The sequence below is a fragment of the Rhipicephalus microplus genome, chromosome X, assembly GCF_043290135.1.
Source record: "Rhipicephalus microplus isolate Deutch F79 chromosome X, USDA_Rmic, whole genome shotgun sequence".
Classification (NCBI taxonomy): Eukaryota; Metazoa; Arthropoda; class Arachnida; order Ixodida; family Ixodidae; genus Rhipicephalus; species Rhipicephalus microplus.
This window is the reverse complement of record NC_134710.1, coordinates 130,499,770-130,519,934: the sequence shown is the minus strand read 5'-3', so window position 1 is coordinate 130,519,934 and position 20,165 is coordinate 130,499,770. Positions and strand designations below refer to the sequence as shown.

General features: G+C 42.9%; 1 protein-coding gene across 2 annotated transcripts in view; it reads left to right on the top strand.

The window, feature by feature from the left end:
* Positions 1–12,148, top strand: part of Asciz (ASCIZ zinc finger protein) — a 49,712-nt gene extending 37,564 nt beyond the window's left edge. For both annotated transcript variants that reach the window (XM_075877715.1, XM_037427751.2), the window contains exon 4: positions 4,892–12,148. In XM_075877715.1, the coding sequence (XP_075733830.1) occupies positions 4,892–6,242 (1,351 nt within the window). In that variant the 3' untranslated portion in view covers positions 6,243–12,148. The remainder of the gene's footprint in view (positions 1–4,891) is intronic.
* The last annotated feature ends 8,017 nt before the right edge of the window (positions 12,149–20,165 follow it).

The following is a 20,165-nucleotide window of genomic DNA, read 5'->3' as shown; positions in this document are numbered from 1 at the left end:
GAAAGAAGCCCAAAGGTGACTAATCAGGCAACTAGACGCCCAGTCCACTGGTTGAGAAAGGATTCGTCAATGAATTTACAGGCCAATGAAAAAAAAACTGCCGTGGGGCTCCATACTGTTTGAATCACATTTTTCTTTCAGTTTAGTCAGTTGCAACTCTGAAAAAATCTTGGTGACGAGGCCCTTGAAAACATACTTCTGTATTTCTTTCCAGTAAGATCTCTGTTTATGAAGTAAGAAGCATCGATATGGCTGTTATAAATACAACACCATATGTTCGCTGACCACTTTGTGCTTACTTACACTAGCAAAGCTAGGGGGGGGGGGGGGGGGTTCGATTGCACCATTAATGTGCATTGTGTAAGTTGACACTGCATCTCTATGAAATAAAACCTGGTTGGCCACAAGCACTTTGTTAAGAAATTAAATTCTCATATTCATAAAACTTAATGAGGCACCAGTTTCAGAAACCGAGGTGTTTTTGTAAGTTGCTTGGTCTCTGCTCTTGATGAAGCTGCACATGTTACGGGTGACAGCTGTGTCTTGAGAGACACCCCCAAACTTAAGCTGGAGTCGCTCAATATGTGCTGGTAGTTTCCCTGATTCTTGCTTCCTACCTCACGGCGACGTATGCCAGCACATTGATGTCAAAGTCATAAATTGCACTTGCTTGTCACTTCCTTTTCTGTCGATAGACTAATCTTGTGGTCCCAAGTCAACCAAATATGAATACGAATATGGGGCAAGCTGACAGACAGAGGCCAGGATGTTGAGCAGCATACAGATCAATGCCAGCTCTCTTTTCTTCTGTGTGCTCACATAAGCCAGCACAATGTCTACTTTCTTGGTAACGGAATAATTCACCTGCACTGGCATAGCCATTTGCACAATTTTAAAGAGACACTAAAGAGCAAAACTATTTTTGCGTTTTAGTGAAGTAGAATTTCACAATCTTGAAACCACCGATCTTCTGGGGAAACGATGCTTAGTAAGCAAGAAAATTTGCGAAAAGAAAATGCGGGTGGCAATGCCATCTTGCGATTACCACCCCGAACTTTATGATGTGAAAAGTTCTGAAGGCATCTGCTGGGTCCTATGTAGCTTCCAAACGATAAAAATGAAGTACATTGTAGACTTTGAGCGCCATAGGCTTAGCATACGAAGTTTCAAAAAATTTTGTTGAGCAAATGCAACAAAAATAGCGAAAATACATTTGAAATGTGTGACGTCATGTGCGGAGATTGAGGCGCGAAATTTTAAAATGAAACTTTAACCTTGATTTTCTCTGCTAATGATAAACTTGTGATAACGAAACATATGGCATTAGAGCTCTCAAAGTGCAGTTCGTCAATCTAAACCCAGATATTGTTCCTCTTTAGTGTCTTTTTAATGCTGCAGTATCACAACTGAGTCATGGATCCACACCAGTGGTTCTACAAAAGTTATTTGCATTCATATATCCAAAACAAGCATGTTAAAGGGAAATGTCAATGCATTTATACAACTGCCACCCCAAGAATGACTAACAAAGTGCAGCCACTGTCATGGAAGCCTTCCTTGCTCCACAAACAAACCTTTTTTTTTTTTTTTGTCTAATTCACTTCCTTACACACATTTATCTTAAAAGAGCTGTAGCTCTTTTAGTGAATGGATTGAAACAATTTGAAGTGAGTGCTGCAGCAACTGCGACACGTCGTCAAGGGGGTTGCACTATATTTGAAGGACACCATGTGTGCAGAGTTTGTTTTATGTGCAAAAAAAAAATACTTGATATTCATAGGCTTCAGGGCTTTACAGAATGACTTTTCTTGCTTCAGAAAACTGATGGGGCATCGTCACTTCCATGACTAACACCAGATGTCTCTAATTAAGAAGTTCATGAACCTGCCACGATCGTGTAGAGATTATGGTACTAGAATGCTGAACTGAAGGTAGCAGGCTTGAATCCCACCAGCAGCAGCCACATTTTGATGGAGGTGAAATGCTTGAAGCTCATGTACTTAGATTTAGGTGCATGTTAAAGAACACCAGAGGGTCAAAATTTTCTAATCTCACGACTACGGTGGCCCTCATAATTAAATTGTGGTATTGAGACAGAAAACATGTACAGTTGGTTTAAAAAGTTCATTAAGCAATTTGCATGTTTCTCACAACTGCTCATGTCCACTGAACCTGACAGCTTGCTTGTTCAGAGAATTCTTATATTTCTTGAAGACTTTATCTTTAGAAAAGTTTTGAAGCGTTTGCTGAAACACCATGTGTTTTTCTAAATGGAGGTTATTTCAAGAAATGTGTCTGCTATTATTGAAAAATTACAGATGGAAGGTATCTGCATTTTACCTAAGAAAACTTGTTGTTGGGCTAGTTGGTAGAGCATTCCGAAAAGTTGATTCGAGCTCGAAAACTTGACACGATCACTCACACACGCACACATGTTTGATGCATGGGTGTGTGCATGTGTGCGTGATCGTGTCAAGTTTTGACGCTCGAATTAACTTTTCGGAATGCATGCTACCTGCTGCGTTCTCTCTACTGTGGCACAAGGCATATTCAGATATGTACAAATAATAATTACAACAGTAATTAGAGAAGTTAATGCAATTAACTTTTCAGCCAGTGGAAATAAGCAGATGAGTCAAATGGGCAAATTGAAGTACTTCTTGTGAAGTGCATAGCCACTTTGAAATTTTCAAAAGGTGGCCAGAGGTAATTATTGCGGGGTGATGAAAGATGGCTAATTTAAAAAGCAACACCGAAACTGACGCACCGAACAGCGCATCTACCATTAATTCCTAAAGTGCTCTCAGTGACGACGCGGTTTTTCTCGCCGTTATCAACCATTAATATACATACTTTGTTTCGTGACTTCATTTCGAGACAGTGCTTTCCTGCCGCATGGTCGTTTATTGATGCTCACTGATCGTCCTTCCTCTATGCGAGGGAAACACGGTCATCATTGAGGGCATTTTCGGAGTGATGCACTGCTGTAGGCGGCTGGACTATTGCTGTCCTGTCTTGGTGGAGTAGATAAGATGGTTGGCCTAAGCAAGCAACAAAGGGAGAACAAAAAGGAACAGAGAGTAATTGTCACTTCTATACAATGCACATGTGAAGTTCACGTTTCAATTCTAAAATATGTAGTTTTAATGTTATAGTTTACATGGGTGAGATAATAATTTGGCGAGTTGGGTTTGCATAACTTTCCTTCCATTTGTGCTGAGGTGATGTTCTAACAAGAAGAATCATCCTCACAAAGACTGTCAAATTTGCAAGCTGTTTTGAAAGGTTTACCCTTCTGTCATGCATTTCCCCAAAGTGGAGGCAAAAGCATGATAAAAAAGTAATCCGTAAAATTGCAGGCAGACGAGTGATAAAAAGTAATCCGTAAAAGTAAATGCAAAAATGTGATAAAAATGTGATTCTAACGAAACTACAATAAGAAAAAAAAAAGAAAGAATCAACAAAAATCAAAGCCTGTGACGTTGGTTGCTCTACAACTTCCTGCATGAGCAGGAAATTTGTTTTTATTGCTGCTTATCAGTGTTTAAACCTAGAAGCAGCCAGCTATGGTGAATTGCGATGGTTTTTCAAGGTTCTAATGCAGTTTTGTTCTTGCAGAGCTTGCACAGTGCTTGCATTGCAGTGCAGTTGATTAAGGGGTGGGGGTGTAGCATACCTTATTTTAGTACTGCTAGAAAGATCCACGTGAAACTTTTCGCTAAAATTTTTTGTATAATAAGCTGGTTTAGCTACTAGTTCGAGCTGTTTGACGTTTACATAAATTCTCCTTATCATTTCTGCTACTTCTGTTTGTTCATTTTTGCTAGGTCTTTAATAAAAAGAATACAGAGTTAATGCATAGTATTAGTGTTATGTCAATACAAGTATCAGCTTTTGCTTAGGCAAATGTTTAACTCTTTACAACATGGTGGTCAGCCCAGGTAACCACCTTTTTTTCATTTTTTCTTCTTGAAACAAGTGATAGATTTTTAATCGAGCATATTTTAAAGCTTTCAGTAATCTGACAGAGGTGACCTACTTTGGTTGGGCCTAAATAAGACATGTTACACTTGCTTTCTACTGGCTGCCCTCATCCTCAAGGCGCGTAGACTGTGTACTCGAGATAGTTTTATACATATAAAAATATGTGCTGTTTTTATAATGTTGATAGTGCAGGAAACCATTTTGTATAAGTAGCTATTGCTAAGGCCTGTAAAAATGAAGGGCTGTTCTTTTACTGAAAGTGGCCAGTAGCCTCCTGCTGCATGGACCACCTCAGACCACCTCATATCTTTTGAACTGAAATGGCCAATTTTCTGTTTCTTGTGAGTAAATCAATTGCGGCAAAAGATATTGCCTTTTTTTCCCAATGAAACTCTGTGTCTCGCCAAAAATGGACTTCTGCACATGAAAGGGTTGAAGCATTCTAGTGTCCTTCATATAAGTATGTGAGAAAGGGAAATATTTTAAAAAGTTGTCATAGGTGGCTAATAGATTTATGTCATAGTATGTATCCTTTTATTTCTCCTACCACTTTTTCTTCATTTCCACTTATACGGACATTTTGTTTTATGAAAACTAACTTTTTGCATTCTTGGTCTATATCGATAAATGCCAGTTAAAGGGGATTTATGTAATATTTAGCACTCCTCTTCTTTTGATCCTATTCATTTGACCAGCAACTTGTTTCATTGCACAAGTAAAGAAGCAAGTCAATGTAAAATACATACTTGAAGCTGGGTGACATCCACACTGGCATGTCAAAAAACGTTTTTGCAATAACTTGCCATACTTTTTAAAATAAAGTTGCTTCCTCTTCCTGTAATGTAAGGCTTAATTTTGCTAGTCCTTACCTTGTCACCAATTTATTTACTTCTTTTTATCTTTCCAGGCAAAAAACATCCCATTCCCAGCCATTACAAGCAATTATCCTCCCAGTGGCTACCCAAGTGATTCTAGTTATCCCGGACCCAAATAAGAAGACTGCTGGTTCAAAGGATACTCTTGTGCAGAACACTACGAAAGCGCCTTCACAATGGCGAAGCATTGTTCCCAAGTCAAATCATCTCAGTGACTTGCCTTCCTGTGGACTAGACACAAATACTAGAGGCTTATCTCTCAGAAAAGTACATCAAAGTTCCCAAACCACTGTGTCCTGCAGGTGTAAGCGTACAAAGGATTCATGCATTCAAGCTTGCAGTAATGATGGTTCTAGGAGGGATGCATCAGAGTTTGTTAACCTTCTACCAAAGGCATGCAAGCGCTCCAGAGCCATGAAAGCAACTGTGCACACGCAAACCATCAACTCTGATGTTCAGCATAGGAGTTTGCAGCCCTTTCTGTTTAAAGGGGTCAACAAGAAAACTCTTGAGATCTGCAGCATTCAAACTCAGACAACTGAAAGTGCTTTTACGGATAAGGCCCAAAAGGCACACATGAAGAGTCCCTGCTTGAGGCCAGAGCCAGATAAATTGGACAAGGAAATTGCCACTAGTGAGCTGTTGTGCGATTTTGACCAGCTATTGTTCAATGGTTGTGCAGCTGCTGCCAAGGAGTGGATGGACTACTTCTCCAGGAGCTCTTCGTCTACGCAAACTCTGGAGCCTGATGCACTTCTGAAAGACTTGAGTAGGTCTTGCTCACCTTCCGGCTCCCCCATTTTAGATGGATCAAGGCACAATCTTGGTCAAATGGAGCTATCAGATGTCCCGCTTCAGCAGCATTGGAGCATAATTTCAGAAAAACCAACTATGATGCCTGATTTAGATTCAATCTGTGAGTCTGAGGAGACTCGTTGCTTGGAGGACAGCTTACGGGATGTCAATCACATCTTGTCATCTCACACACAGACAGACAATCATTTTGATAGCCTTCTTATTGAAAACATGCAACAAACTGCTGCTCAAACAGATTTTCCAGCTTCTTTGCACACTGAGACGCAAACTAATGAAGATCTATCTTTTGAAGAAGGCACAGATGTACTGCATATGGAAACTCAGACATCAAAGTTTTTGTTTTGCGACTTTGAGAGTGTTGATATTGAGACACAGACACCATGGAAAAACGTAGATTTTAATTTAGATGACTTCGTGGTCGACTCCAGTTTTATTGAGAAAAAAGATGCGGAATCTCAGATCGAATACCATCAATTTCTCGCCTCATGGCTTTGCATGAAAATTCCAGATGGGGAGGGCTTTAAGGACTCCAACAACATGCACACTCAAACTAGTGGACTAATTTAGAAACTTCAATTGCACTCAGTCAGCTGTGAGCTTTGGTGTTTTTTGGGTACCGAGGCTATATCTTCTTTGTGGTAGCAGTTCATTAGGGAAGCAAAGTGAAACAGCAACGGGAAATGGAACGAGCATTTTCCGGACCATTTAGAACTCTTGAACAAGTCGAGCATAAGAGGAGAACCTCACACGTGATGTCTTTTGGCACCGTTTTCCTAGGGCGACAGAAAGTGAGCAGTGTGTCGGGTCGCCCCATTTTCTGTTTTGCTTACAAACATCTTCACAGGCCAAGATATGAATTGCTAAGGATTAGTAAGTGCAAATAAGCCAGCATTGAGGTTAGCGACTCGCCTGAGTCAGAATGCTTCGTTTCGCTTTGCTAAGCAGGTTCCGCGCAATAGCTCTTCATACCAAGCAATCGGGATGCTACCTGCGCGCCGCGAACCTTTCCTACCTCTAGCGCTTGTTGTGACAAAACATTGTAGCGGTACTGGCAACTCTGCTCATAGGGCTGCCATGGATGGCATTGTTCATCATAATGACATTCAAAACTTAATTACGTGTGCGTTTATTGAGATGTCTAAAAAATTATTGGAGGGGTTTAGGATCCTTCAAAAACATACAGGGAAAAAAACGAAGAAAAAATGAAAGCAATTAAGTGTGTGGCTCGGAAGCGAGGTTGTTAAAGTGCACAAAGAGAGAAAGAGTAGAATTCACTTCAGTATACATGTATATATTTCTAGTATACACCAAGCAATGCTTCTGCTGTTTTTCCAGCTGCTGCCCGTTTTCTCACTGCCTACGAGTTTTCGCCTGCCTGGCTTTCCTCTCCTTCCTGTAAGGCATTGACGTAGGCAGTGGGGGGGGGGGGGGGGGGTCTAAGCACCTGGATTTTTTATATTATTGTTTTCTATATTTATACATTACATGCACACAAGCGCATACGCAAACATATTGTTGCGGATGTATTTACTACTTTACAGTAGAAAAATAGTCCAGCAGTCAAGATGGCGGCTGTTGTATTTTTCGAACACCAACACGTCGTCGTCCTCTTCTTCGCATAACCCCGCATAGAGATAGCCGGAACCCTGCAACGATATTTTTGGGGAGGGATGGGAGTAGGGAGATACGAAACCTGCGTCTTCCTCTCCAAAAAAAGAACCTCGGCTGTGTTCCTATTGCAACAGAATCGAAAGTTGGGCTAGTTGGATATGCATGGTATAACTGTCAGTTCAAGCGCACGAATAATCGGAAAGGAAAAGAGGACAAGCGCCTTTTCACAATTAAACGATTTATTACAAAGGGAAGAATATATAAACGGGCAAACAAAATTGTAATAAATCCCGTTGTAATAAATCGCTTAGTTGCGAGAAAGCGCTTGTCCTCTCTTCCTTTCTGATTAATCGTGCACTTGAACTGACAGTTATACCATGCGTTCCTATTGTAAATATTCCGTAAAAGCTGCCCTTGTACGTGCTAAATACGTGGACACACACGACAAAGCGTCAATTACCTCTAAGCAGCTGCTATCGCCAGTTGTATTCGGTGACACCGTTAAGAGATCGCCGCAGCTCTGCCGCTACGAGGGTGCAGGTTTGATGCCTGAGCATAGCAGGCAACATTGGTTGGTGGTGACAAAATGCAACAAACAGTCACTATCGGGGTGAGTTCGAATTGAAATAACACACATATAGCGTCTCGTTAGGCAGTTCAGGGAAAGGTGTAGCATGTAGTTAGTATTTAGGACTACGCAAATGACGAGAAACAGGCCACATAAAGTGCAACGCTGTCTTTCTGGCACGGATCTCCCGCCGTGTGCGCTGTTTTCAATCCGACGTATGCCCTATCAACTAGTCTAAGCTTTTACTTTAGCCGGGAGGTGAACCCTTGAAATATCAAGACGTTCAGCCAGGAATGTTCCTGCAGCCAACGTTTCGACAAAAGAAACCTTTACTTTAGCCTGAAAGTGAAAGCTTGAAATGTTAAGACGTTCAGCCTGGAATGTTGCGGCAGCCGACTTTCGACTTTAGGAGGTGAACACTTTAAGTGTCAAGACCTTCAGCTAGGAGTGTTGTGGCAGCCAACGTTCCGACAAATAGGCTTGAAATTTTAAGACGTTCCGCCACCGCGAATTGTTACGAAGAAGAGGCCCCAATAGTCTCTCGGGTAGCGTGTCGCGAGGGCCAACGCCGGGTAGGGAGCATCTAGGCTGGGGCAAAGCAAAAGGCAGCCAGCAGAAAACAATGTTTACATTTACAATGTATGTACAGAATGTGGACGAAAAAGCCGCCCGACGCCTAAATGCGCTGGCCTTTTATAGGCGCCGGAGGAGGAGGCGGCAACCCCGCTGTAAGATGCGCGCAGCGTCTCTGATGGACGCTTCCGTTGTCCGTAAAAGATGCGTCGAGTGCATCTTCGAAAGCACCCAGTGTCCTTGATGGACGCATACAGTGTCGGCAGGTGGGTCATGCGGCACTTTTGCTGGCAGTCTGGTGGCTCCAGGTACAGTTTTGTGGGAGCCTTTAAAGTAATGGGTCGCAGCGCACCCGTGACAGAATGTTCCGGCAGCCAACGTTTCGACAAAAGAAGTTCTACTTCAGCCGGAAGGTGGAGGCTTGAAATGTCGAAACGTTCAGCTAAGAATGTTGTGGATAGTCAACTTGTGTTCCTGGTAGAAAGTGTTTTTTTCGGTGCCTAATTGTCGTGGAACATGTGACGAAGCGCGGAGAACTAACACCAGTCATATGGCATAATGTTCCACAATGCTGACCTTCCCGACTAGCCTGTCTTTTCTTTATTTTTTTTTTTTTGCCTTGGTAAATACATGGATGGATGTGGCTGTATTCTTTAGATCGGGCGGCGGCTAACGCCACGTAGCCATAATACTTAGTGAGCTAACCACTAGATTTATCTTTTTTTTTTTTTCCTTTAAATAGTGAAATTGAGGACTGGTACTTTGCAGTGACGGGTTTAATTTTCACTCGTGCCTTGACTTTAGCCACCAATCAGATAACCTTCTTGCAGTTAAATCTACCCGCCTAAAGTCTATTTTGCCCTCCCTGTCCCTAAACCCCAGTGCTTTGAAAAACTCTGCGCCATCATCCTGAACTATAGGGTGAAGCCCCTTACAGAACATTACCAAGTGTTCGGCAGTTTTCCTCCTCCTCTCCGCATGCACTGCATACAGTGGATGGGGAGGGACTGCCCTTCGTATTTGGCCTGATATGTCTTGGTTGGCAATACTCCCGTCCTGGCCTCAAACAGTAAAGAACTACCCGAGTATGATCATAGATCCTTTCCTTGGAAATTTCCTGCTGAAAAGTTTGATAGATCTCTAGCGCGGACTTCTTAATCATGCCAATTCTCTTCGTGTCAGTCTCCGTTTCCTTCACTTTCTTCTTAACAGATAGTTTTTTTTTTTTTTTTTTGGTTTGGCCACCTGCTGTTTTCTAAGTATTTACCAGTCAATTTCCTGGTTCGCTTCCTCCATTTTGTATCGACATTCTTCATGTACAAGTACACTCTTAAAAAAAGTTAGTAAAAAGGTAGCAACTGCAAGCAAGTAGGTAGTAACTGCAGCAGTTGCTACCTTTCTTCGACAGTTACTACCCTTTCGCTACTTGTTTACTACCCACGTTAGTGAACAGTTACTAGCTATAACCATTACTAACTTTTTGTGACCTCTTTGCGACCTCCATTTTGTATCGACATTCTTCATGTACAAGTACACTCTTAAAAAAAAGTTAGTAAAAAGGTAGCAGCTGCAAGCAAGTAGGTAGTAACTGCAGCGGTTGCTACCTTTCTTCGACAGTTACTACCCTTTTGCTACTTGTTTACTACCCACGTTAGTAAACAGTAACTGAAACGAAATAGGTAGTAACTGCAGCCGTTACAACCTTTCATGCCCCGTTACTACCTCTTCGCTACCCGGCTTTTGACTATCTAATCCAAAATAGTGTGTGAATGCTATTCTGATATTTTATGAGAGGAATAGTCTCGACGTATTATCATTGAACTGAAAAATGACGCAGACGGTATTTATAGATCAAGAAAATATATTTTGTTTCAAATTATGCAACCGAGATATGTAAACGTCATTCTGATATTGTCGAAACGGAGAAGTACAAGTTAACGAACCATAAGCAAGTGCTACATGCATCGTAATAGACAATTACAACAAACTTAGTAAATACTGCACATATTAACAAGACCGGCAGATCAAAATAACCAGACAGTCACATATAGCCTTGAGGGCAGTCACAGTTAATCCACTGTGGCGTGTCTCCAAATAATATCATTGTTTTGGCACGTCAAACCCCCAAAACGATTATTACTTTTAAGCGCTGATATATTAGTCCTGTGAAGCATTAAAATTCACTGGGAAGGAATTCGGTACTTTGTCCGGCCACTGTACATAATGCCTTTTTATGGCCTTTTTATAATGAATAAATATAACATAATTGTCTATAAGTGAGGCTTATTTGAAAGTCTTGTGCTACGTCACCAAACAAACGTAACCAGGTAGTGTATTATAGTGCTAACAATTTATATTTGTTAAAATTCATCCTAAAACGGAAGTGCTCCCATGTGCCAGGTATGCCCCTGCGAAGTAGGGGCTATATATACCCCACGCTTACTTCTTTCTACAAGTATACATAAAAAAATAGTGAACTTGTTTGGTCTATGTATTCTTCGCATTCATGGCACACCCCACTTCTTACCTGAATTTGTGTAGTTATAAGACATTGATTAGCCAACATTACCAGTAGAGAAATAATATGCCAAAATGAATGAACTGGGCAGTATCGGTTACTACTTTTTTTTCTTGAAACCTTCAAAGTTACTACCCATAGGTGGTAACAGCTAGGGCAGTAACAGTTACTAACTCCTGGTAGTAACAGCAGAGGTAGTAACTCTTACCACCCTTGCCGTTACTAACTGCACTTACTACCAGAGTTGTAACATATGTGACAAACCATTACTACCCCAAAGTTAGCAAGTACTACCACCTTTTTTTTAAGAGTGTAGCTGAAAACCTTCCTAGCCCAACGCTCCTCCCCCATTTCTCTCAATCGCTTCTCAAATTTTATCTTGCTGCTAGTTCCCCTGCCCTCAAATGATGTCCATCCCATATCACCTTGTCCTCCCTGATTTGGTGTATTCCAGTGAGCTCCTAAAGCAAGCCTACCTATTCCACATTGCTTAATTTCTAATCTTGCTTGAACTTCTGATCTCAAGCACAAGGCCGCATTGCCAAACGTCAGCCTAGGAACCATGACCCCTTCCATATTCCTCTCACAACATCATACCTATTGTAATTCCACAGTGCCCTATTTTTCATTCCTGCTGCATTCCTGTTACCTTTAGTCGTCACGTATATTTCGTGTTCCCTTAGGTACTCGGTCCCATTGCTTATCCATACGCCCAGATATTTGTATTTATCTGTTATCTCTTGCGTGACCTCCTGTATTCTAAGCTCACTACCTTCGTTATCATTAAAAATCATGACTGCCGATTTCTCCTTACTGAATCTAAAATCTAACCTATTTCCCTCGTTACCGCAGATGTCCATCAATCTCTGCAAATCTTCCTTGTTGTCGGCCATTAGCACTATATCATCTGCGTACATTAATGCTGGTAGTGCCTGATCAATGAGTTTTCCTTGTTTGACTAAAGAAAGGCTGAAGCCAAGTCCACTTCCCTCTGATTTGGCCTCTAATCCTTGTAGGTATGTCATGAATAACAAGGGTCAAGCCTCGCTTGGAAACGCCCTCTTGAGGGTCTTTATTATTATTAATATTATTATTATTATTATTGTTGTTGTTGTTTTGCGAAGATATGCAGCGTTTTGTAACCTGCCGTATAGCAATGTCGTATGTATACTACCAGCAGCAAAATAAACAATGTCCTAATGAGGTCTATGTGTGTGTGCATTTATAGCGCCCTTAGGGAGGTGCATCTCCTATACGGAGAAAAGCCGAGAACCAATCCACCTGTGCACGCACTCGAAAGCAGTTCAAGAGGTGGGGGCTAATTGGTGGACAGTAAGTGTTCTTGCACTTTTCTGTCATTGAGTGAAAGAAAAAAAAAAAACTAGAGGCACATTGAAGTCGATAGTTGCCACATGTGCAGAAGATTGTCAAGGTGCTTATCCGTTAACGAAGGAAATAAAAAAAAGCTTATCTACCAGAGAGATAGAAGCATGGTTACGGCACTGGCATTCGGTAGTGGAAAATGAAACATGAAGGGTTACGACCGCTCTCTCTTGGTAAACGTCTTGGTAAAATGGGCTTCTGGTTAACTACGCACATGGTGGTGTGACTCGTCGCTGTCGTTACAAATACGTACTTGCTGTTGACAAGACTCCTTGAAAACAAAAAAGAAAACATTGTGACACCGACCGACTTAAAATCTCAATGGTACCATGATGTAAAAGAATAAGAGGGAGCTCCTAGTGACAACGTCATTAAAAAAAATTGTCTGGGCAAGTCGGTGGTTGATTAAATACCAAACTGCTAACACTTACTAGCCACAAGCAAACATGTCATGTCAACCCGCCGCGGTGGTCTAATAGTTGTGGCGCTCGACTGCTGATCCGTAGGTCGTGGGGATGAATCCCGGCAGCGGCGGCTGCATTTTCGATGGAGGCGGAAACCCATGAGGTCCGTATACTTAAATGGTTTAAATTTCAGGAGCCCTTCCACTACCGCGTCTCTCGTAATGTGCTTATGTCGTGTCGCTACTCGCACCAACACCGGTGGTGCGTTCATCTGAGCTGTGCAAACCGTCACATTGAAACGATCACTCATGTATTCTACAACACTGTTTCAAAGAAAGTGGGGGCAATCTTAAAGGAAACACCAAAAAGCAAAACGTTTTTTTTTTTTCTCGTATTTGTAGCCGTAAGAAGACGCCTGCTAAAGGAGAAAACTTGCCAGAACAAAATGCCGGGACCGACGCCATCTTGCCAGTGAGTGGTACATTATTCTCTAAAAGGGCAGAGAGATGGCACACCAATTTTTGGGCTATAGAAATACGAAAGCAAATGAATTATAAATACATGGCGTCACATTCGGATATTTCAGCGCAAAATGTTCTCTTCCTGGTGATTCCGCGCAAGATCGAACAAAAGAAGGCTGGTCGATCTCCTACATTTCTTTCAAATTTTATATACTGTTGCCTGATAAGTGGAAACAAAAGATCTGCAATTGGTTTTGCTGTAAATTTTTTTTCGAAGCACAGGAAATCAATAATGACGAAGAGGTGGAGTGCCCCGCTTACCTGCTTTGCTGGCCTTTTTTTTTTCAATTTGGTAATGAATTACACAAAATATGATAAAGCTGCGTACCTCAAATGTCTTGAGGTTATTATAGACGTACTTGCACTTATGCTCAATTATCTTTCGATTGTCTGTGGAGTGTATATTTTCCTATGAAAACTCTCAAATTTGACCTGAAAAACTTTTGCCTAGTTTGCAGGACTTTTTTTCAAAAGGGGCCCATGAGAGGGCGGTGAAAATTTCTAATTACTTTCTCAGCATGCTTATTTATAAAACTGCCAACGCCTACATTAATAACACTTTTGAATAAAGAGATATAATCGCGCTAAAAAAGAAAAGAGCATGCAATGGAAACTTCTGAAGACGATTAAAAACATTTTTAAAAATTTTATACAAGTTTCCCCATTGATTCTTCTGCTCATCAGCTTTCGCAATCAATGAAAATATGTTGCGTTTATAGTTTTACTTCCAGTTACGGGCCGTCAAAAAATGCCCTAGCGCAAGGATAGGCAACGTAAGATCAGACTTCGTACCCGCTAAGTATGGAGTTTCTCAAAGGGCAAGCAGCACTAAAATAGCTGTCGACAGCAGTGAGGACGCAAATTTCGAAATTATTTGGTCACGGCAGTGGCCATAAGTACGGGATACGTATTCATGTTAGAAGCTTGGCGGTAATCGTACTTGAACGCAACACAGGAATTGCAAAATACTTAGCGGGATTTCCCGCTCAGCACTTGAGGCAATCAATTTGGTTGGAAAACAAGGCGTTGAGCGCAGCTGCGTTGACTGCTGAGTCATTCGTGTTTCGCAAGACAGCCATGGTTTTTCCCACTGGGCAGTCCCTCGCGCTGCATTCAAATAAAAAAAATGCGTCTTATGAAGGTGCGGGCGATGTCCATGGCGTTGCCTAATAACCTGTTTCCAGCGAAGCCGAACGGGAGGAGGCCATAGGAAGGACGGTACTCCAAAATCAAGCCCAGGCTAGGGTGGCTTCCCAAAGGAAAGGGCGGAGCGTCATGGTATTCTGCCCTCTACGTCGGCAAAACCATCGGTTAACGGCCCCCCGTTAGGGGGTCCTGTCAGTCATTGAGTTTCCTATAAATACACTAGCAAGAACTTCCTGCCGTGGCGGTCTGTCTAGTGGCTAAGGTACTCGACTGCTGACCCGCAGGTCGCGGAATCGAATCCCGGCTGCGGCGGCTGCATTTTCGATGGAGGCGAAAATGCTGTGGGCCCACATTTGGGTACACGCTAAATAACCCCAGGTGGTCGAAATTTCCGCAGCCCTCCACTACGGCGTCTCTCATAATCGTATGGTGGTTTTGGGACGTTAAGCCCCACATATCAATCAGAACCCCAGGTGCCCGAAATTTCTGGAGTCTGCCACTACGGTTCCTCTCATAATCATATTGTGATTTGGGGCGTTAAACCCCGCATATCAATCAATAAATCACTAGAAAGAACTTTGGCGCTAGTGTCTATGGGAGCTGCAACGCACGTTGCTTCGGCGAGCATCAGTCTTTTTTTTTTTTTTTGCAATTTGTCAGTTCATTTGCTTTACTAAGCTTGGGCAGCGCCGGTACCGATATGAGATTCTCTCAGGTGATTTCGCACTCGGGCGGGTTTTTTTTTTTTCAGTGCAGAGACAAAATCTTCGCCAGCTTACAGCTACGGCGTATACCTCTTATCAGCTGCTTCCAGCATCACCCAATAAAACACCCAGTAAGCTGCGTCACAACGTCGGCTTTACGTGGCACCGACATGCATGTCGATGAATGTAAAATGATCTGAGGGTGGGTCAAAGGCGATTATGAATGTCTCGCAACAGAAGCGATGAAAAAAGAAGAAAAAGAATGACTTGTCTTTATATGTGGTTAGAGGGCGTGTATGATGTGGCGGGTGAAGTTGAGAAAAGATGGTCGTTTTGATTTTTTTATTGTGGGGAGGAGTCCAAAGTGTTCAATTGCTTATGAAATTGTCGCTGGACACAAACCATTTCAACAGCCAGAAAGCTGATTGATTGATTGATTGATTGATATGTGGGGCTTAACGTCCCAAAACCACCATATGATTATGAGAGACGCCGTAGTGGAGGGCTCCGGAAATTTCGACCACCTGGGGTTCATCTTTATAAGGATATAGCGCACCATGCACGACAGGGACACAAAAAGAGAGACGCACTCACACACACAGCGCTAATGATGAAGCCCAACCAACTAGCCCGGCAACGTGTCTTCGCACCTGGTGTTCTTTAACGAGCACCCAAATCTGATCACATGGGCCTACAACATTTCAGCCTCCATCGGAAATGCAGCCGCCGCAGCCAGGATTCGATCCCGCGACCTGCGGGTCAGCAGCCGAGTACCTTAGCCGCTAGACCACCACGGCGGGGCGCCAGAAGGCTGAGCGTTTCGTCAGATATAGATCACCAATTGGCTCTTGTTTAGGGTTAATAAAGGATTCCAGCCGGACTTCAGGGACAGAACAGAACGCCGAGCACGTCCACGAGTTCTCCGAGAACTGCCTCGAACGCTGGCGAACGCTCTTTCACCGCCAGGTGGTGCGTTCTTCCTTAACGTCGTCCCTGGCGATCGCACAGTTTCGGTTTCGTTTTTCTACCCTATATCACATAGGTGTACTTGCGCTGTTGGGAGCGGTTGTTCACCGAAGCTGCGGAACAACACACTTGTCATGTGACCAAAATCTAGCATGTGTACCTGACCAAGAAGCAACACGTTTCTGAATACGAGCAAGCTTTATAAGAAAGCATAAATAAACAATAAAATAAAGTCGGTTATTAAATCTCACTTGTGTGTCCAACTCCAGTGAACACCTCGTCCAAGCCCGGATGCAACTATAATAAAGATAGTGCATATCATGCTACAATTCTGGGTGGGCAGCAACAATAATTCTAATGCTTTGGAGCAACCGCAAGACTGATTGATTGATTTGTGGAGTTTAACGTCCCAAAACCACCGTATGATTATGAGAGACGCCGTAGTGGAGGGCTCCGGAAATTTTGACCACCTGGGGTTCTTTAACGTGCACTCAAATCTGAGTACACGGGCCTACAACATTTCCGCCTCCATCGGAAATGCAGCCGCCGCAGCCGGGAATCGAACCCGCGACTTGCGGGTCAGCAGCCGAGTACCTTAGCCACTAGACCACCGCGGCGGGGCAAACCGCAAGACTGTCTACCGGAGGAAATGCAACCAAAAAAGTCAGAATAACGAAGGAAACTTATGCGTTATCACAAGACGAGTAGTACAATACTAAACAAAATCCCCGCAATCTGCGAGCTACAGGCTAAAAGACAGCGGGAAATAATATATTGTACAATCGGCGACGCTATGGTAAAGGAGCCCGAAATATGTTGGGGAAAAGGCAAAACTGTGACTGCAGATGTGAGCTATGAAAAATATTCAAGTAAAAAAAATAGACGATAGACCTTGAATTCTGTGAGCGGTTGGGTGTTGGTAAAGACAGGCGACGCGCTGCCTAGTGGAATTAATGGTGCTGACCCGAAGGTCGCGAAAGCAAATCTTGGCCGTAGCGGCCTTATTTCTATGCAGGCAGATATGCAAGACATCCTTGCGCTTAGATTAGAGGCGCTTGTTATAGAACCCCAGGCGACTTGGAAACTTACGCGAAATCGGGTAAGTAAAACGACAGAGAGGGTCAGGGTAGGTTACAACAGCGTGAACGAGCATTAATTAGCGAACCAGCGCAATTTGGTCGGCAGTGAAATGAAGGCATTGACACTCGAGCCCATGGCTTGATGCTAGAGTGGATTCCATGCCATGCTTGTTGCTAGAGTGGATATGCATGCCATGCACTTTAGCGCATGGCTTGATCTGAACTTTCAAGTGCAGTGAATTGGGAGAAACCGGCCCACACAGTGGCCGGCAAGATCGCTCAACCTTAACCCTTTTTATTTTCTTTTTTGTGGGTCTACATTAAAGATCTCATATACAACACGGGGACGACAACCCCAGAAGACTCGCACGAAAGAGTAACTGAACTATATGCCGTGGCATTTCACCAAGGTTGCACGGCGGGCTTGTTGGTTATTCATGTTGTTCGAGGTATAGCGAATCCAGGACGGGACAGAGAAGAAAATGTGTATGTGTTCTGTGTTTTCTTCTCTGTCCCGTCCTGGATGCGCTATACCTCGAACAGCATTTCACCAGTCGTACTCAAGGCAGCGACAGCGAACTTGTTCAAAAGGTCCCAGTGTTGTATCGCAACACAAGGTGACTTCTTCGAGTACGTTTTGTGAAAGAGCATGTCACCAAATGAACATAACTAAAAAAATCGGTCTATGGACACCGAGGTGTCCGTTCTTCCGCCATTATCAGCGTTTTCAAAAAGTTTTTTTTTTTGGGGGGGGGGGGGTGGGGAGGGCATATTCATTATCGTGCAATGACGCAACCGTTCCTCACGGCAGCGCAAACGAGACTCATTGCGTCTGCAGTGCTTATCGCAATCAAGATCGAATCACAGTGAGGGAGGCTATATCGCTGGCTTAAATCACAAAACCAATGTCTTCGCCTTCCACCTACCGTATTTTAGGCGGCGGTACAACCGACTAAAAGCGATGCTAGTTCGATGAAGTTTGAGAGCACTGCAATCTGAAAAACATCTAATATAAATAGATATGTAAAGTTAGAAACTGTTTATTTGGGTGTTTGACAAATCAATCTACGACTGTTTTATTGAAAATATTTACGAAAGGTTGGTGCTTCAAAAATTAGTTAATTAATCTTCACACTAATGAACCAATTAGATGGAACAGAAAGAAGTTTGACTTACTCTTTACGACGGTAAGTAAAATGCATTTGCTCTCATTATTTTCGGGCGCATCGGAGTAGTTTTATACCCTGGCTGAATTATGTGGGGCTACTCATATATGAGCTCAAATATGCTCACGCCCGTTCATTTTGGCTATTTCTAAATTTCGAATGAATTAAACTTGTGTCAATGTGAATTCCAATACTGCAATACTCGTCCGAATCTTTGAAATTCCCTAATATTTGCCCAGTCCTTGTCATAGAACGTATCGCGCCAACTGTTACCCTAATTAAAAACTGCTCAGCCTCGTTCATTTATTTTAAATTTGAACAACGCTGGGTGAATTGGTGCAGTAGTGCTCGCTGGGATGCTCACGTGTCCGCAAAGACGCACGAGTAGTTATTAGTTTGCGCCGATTTAATCTAGCACCGTCTGCTAGCCGCGTCCACAAGACGATGTTGGGGAGAGTTGTTTAACGTTGGGGTCATAGTTTTAGAGGCGAAGCCCGTTATGCTGTGGGTTGGGGGTCCGCGATGTACATAGTAGTAGTCGTCGTCGTAGTAGTAGTAGGTAGCCACCTGCAGGCATCCGAAATGGCGGGCGCGCGGCGACACGCTGCGCTGCCGTCATCTCGGAGGCCAATGCCATCTGTCGTTTAGTCTTCGGAATCTCCGCTGGATGGCGGTACTTCTATATGATGAATATGATGAAAGGGTCAAGCAGGAGTGCAAGGAACATTTATGGCTAGAAGGGAAAGTGGCGGGGAAAATGACGCTCCTGGGTTTCGTATACTTGTGGACAGGGGCAAAAGCCAAAGAGGAAAATGAACAAATGCTGCAGTGCATAGGAAATGACATTGAAGAACTAGGAGAAGAGTGCGAGGTAGTTATATTAGGAGATATGAATGCACACATAGAAGACATGGATGGATATACTGACCGTACAGGCAGAATGCTAATGGATATGTGTGAAAGGCATGATTTAATAATTTGCAACAGCACCGAGAAATGCGAAGGGCAGATAACATGGGAGGTAGGAAGGCTTCAACCGACGATAGATGACGCAATAATGTCGCATAGGATGTATGATTGGCTAAGGGTGATGAACATAGATGAATATGGGTCCAGAAGCTTAGGTTGCGATCACAAACGTATCAAGGGGAGTTTTGGAAGAGCAATGAAAGTGGGAAGGCGACAAGATGAAACTACAAAATAATATTTATTCAAAAAGGCTAGTAGAAACAGCAACTAAAACGATTGAGAAAATAACCACTGAGGATACTAAAACAGAGTCGACGTACACAAATCTAACTCGGTTGTTTGAGTTAGAGCTTGCAAAGGTACGAGTCCAATCAACCGCGAAAAGCAGACACAAACCCAAGAGCTGGTGGATGAGGAAGATAAGGGAGCCATAGTAAGACGTCAGGAAGCCTCCAGGGAACACAGGTATGCTAAACAGAGGGGTGAACCGAAAGGTGATGTCAAAAGAAAATTGGATAACTTTTTGAGCCGCAGAAGGGAAGCGTCCAATTTGATCAGTGAAAAGATGAGAAGAAAAGGGGCCCAATGGATGACGGAAGTAAACAAAAAGGATAGAAAGGCAGCTGCAAAGTTTTAGAACCATTTCAATTCTCTGAGTAATAAGACAAGCATGAAACAGAGGTTTATAACTACAGTTCAAGGATCAGACTAGAAGAGAATGAGGCAATGGAATATATAAAAACAATGATGACAGAAAAATTTAAACACCAAGAAAGCGTTGCATGCACCGTAGCAGATGAGGATGGACCAATTAGTTTAGTGGCTCCACTGGGACAACGAGAGTGGGAAAGGGCAGAAAAAAGAGTTCCCAATAGCACATCA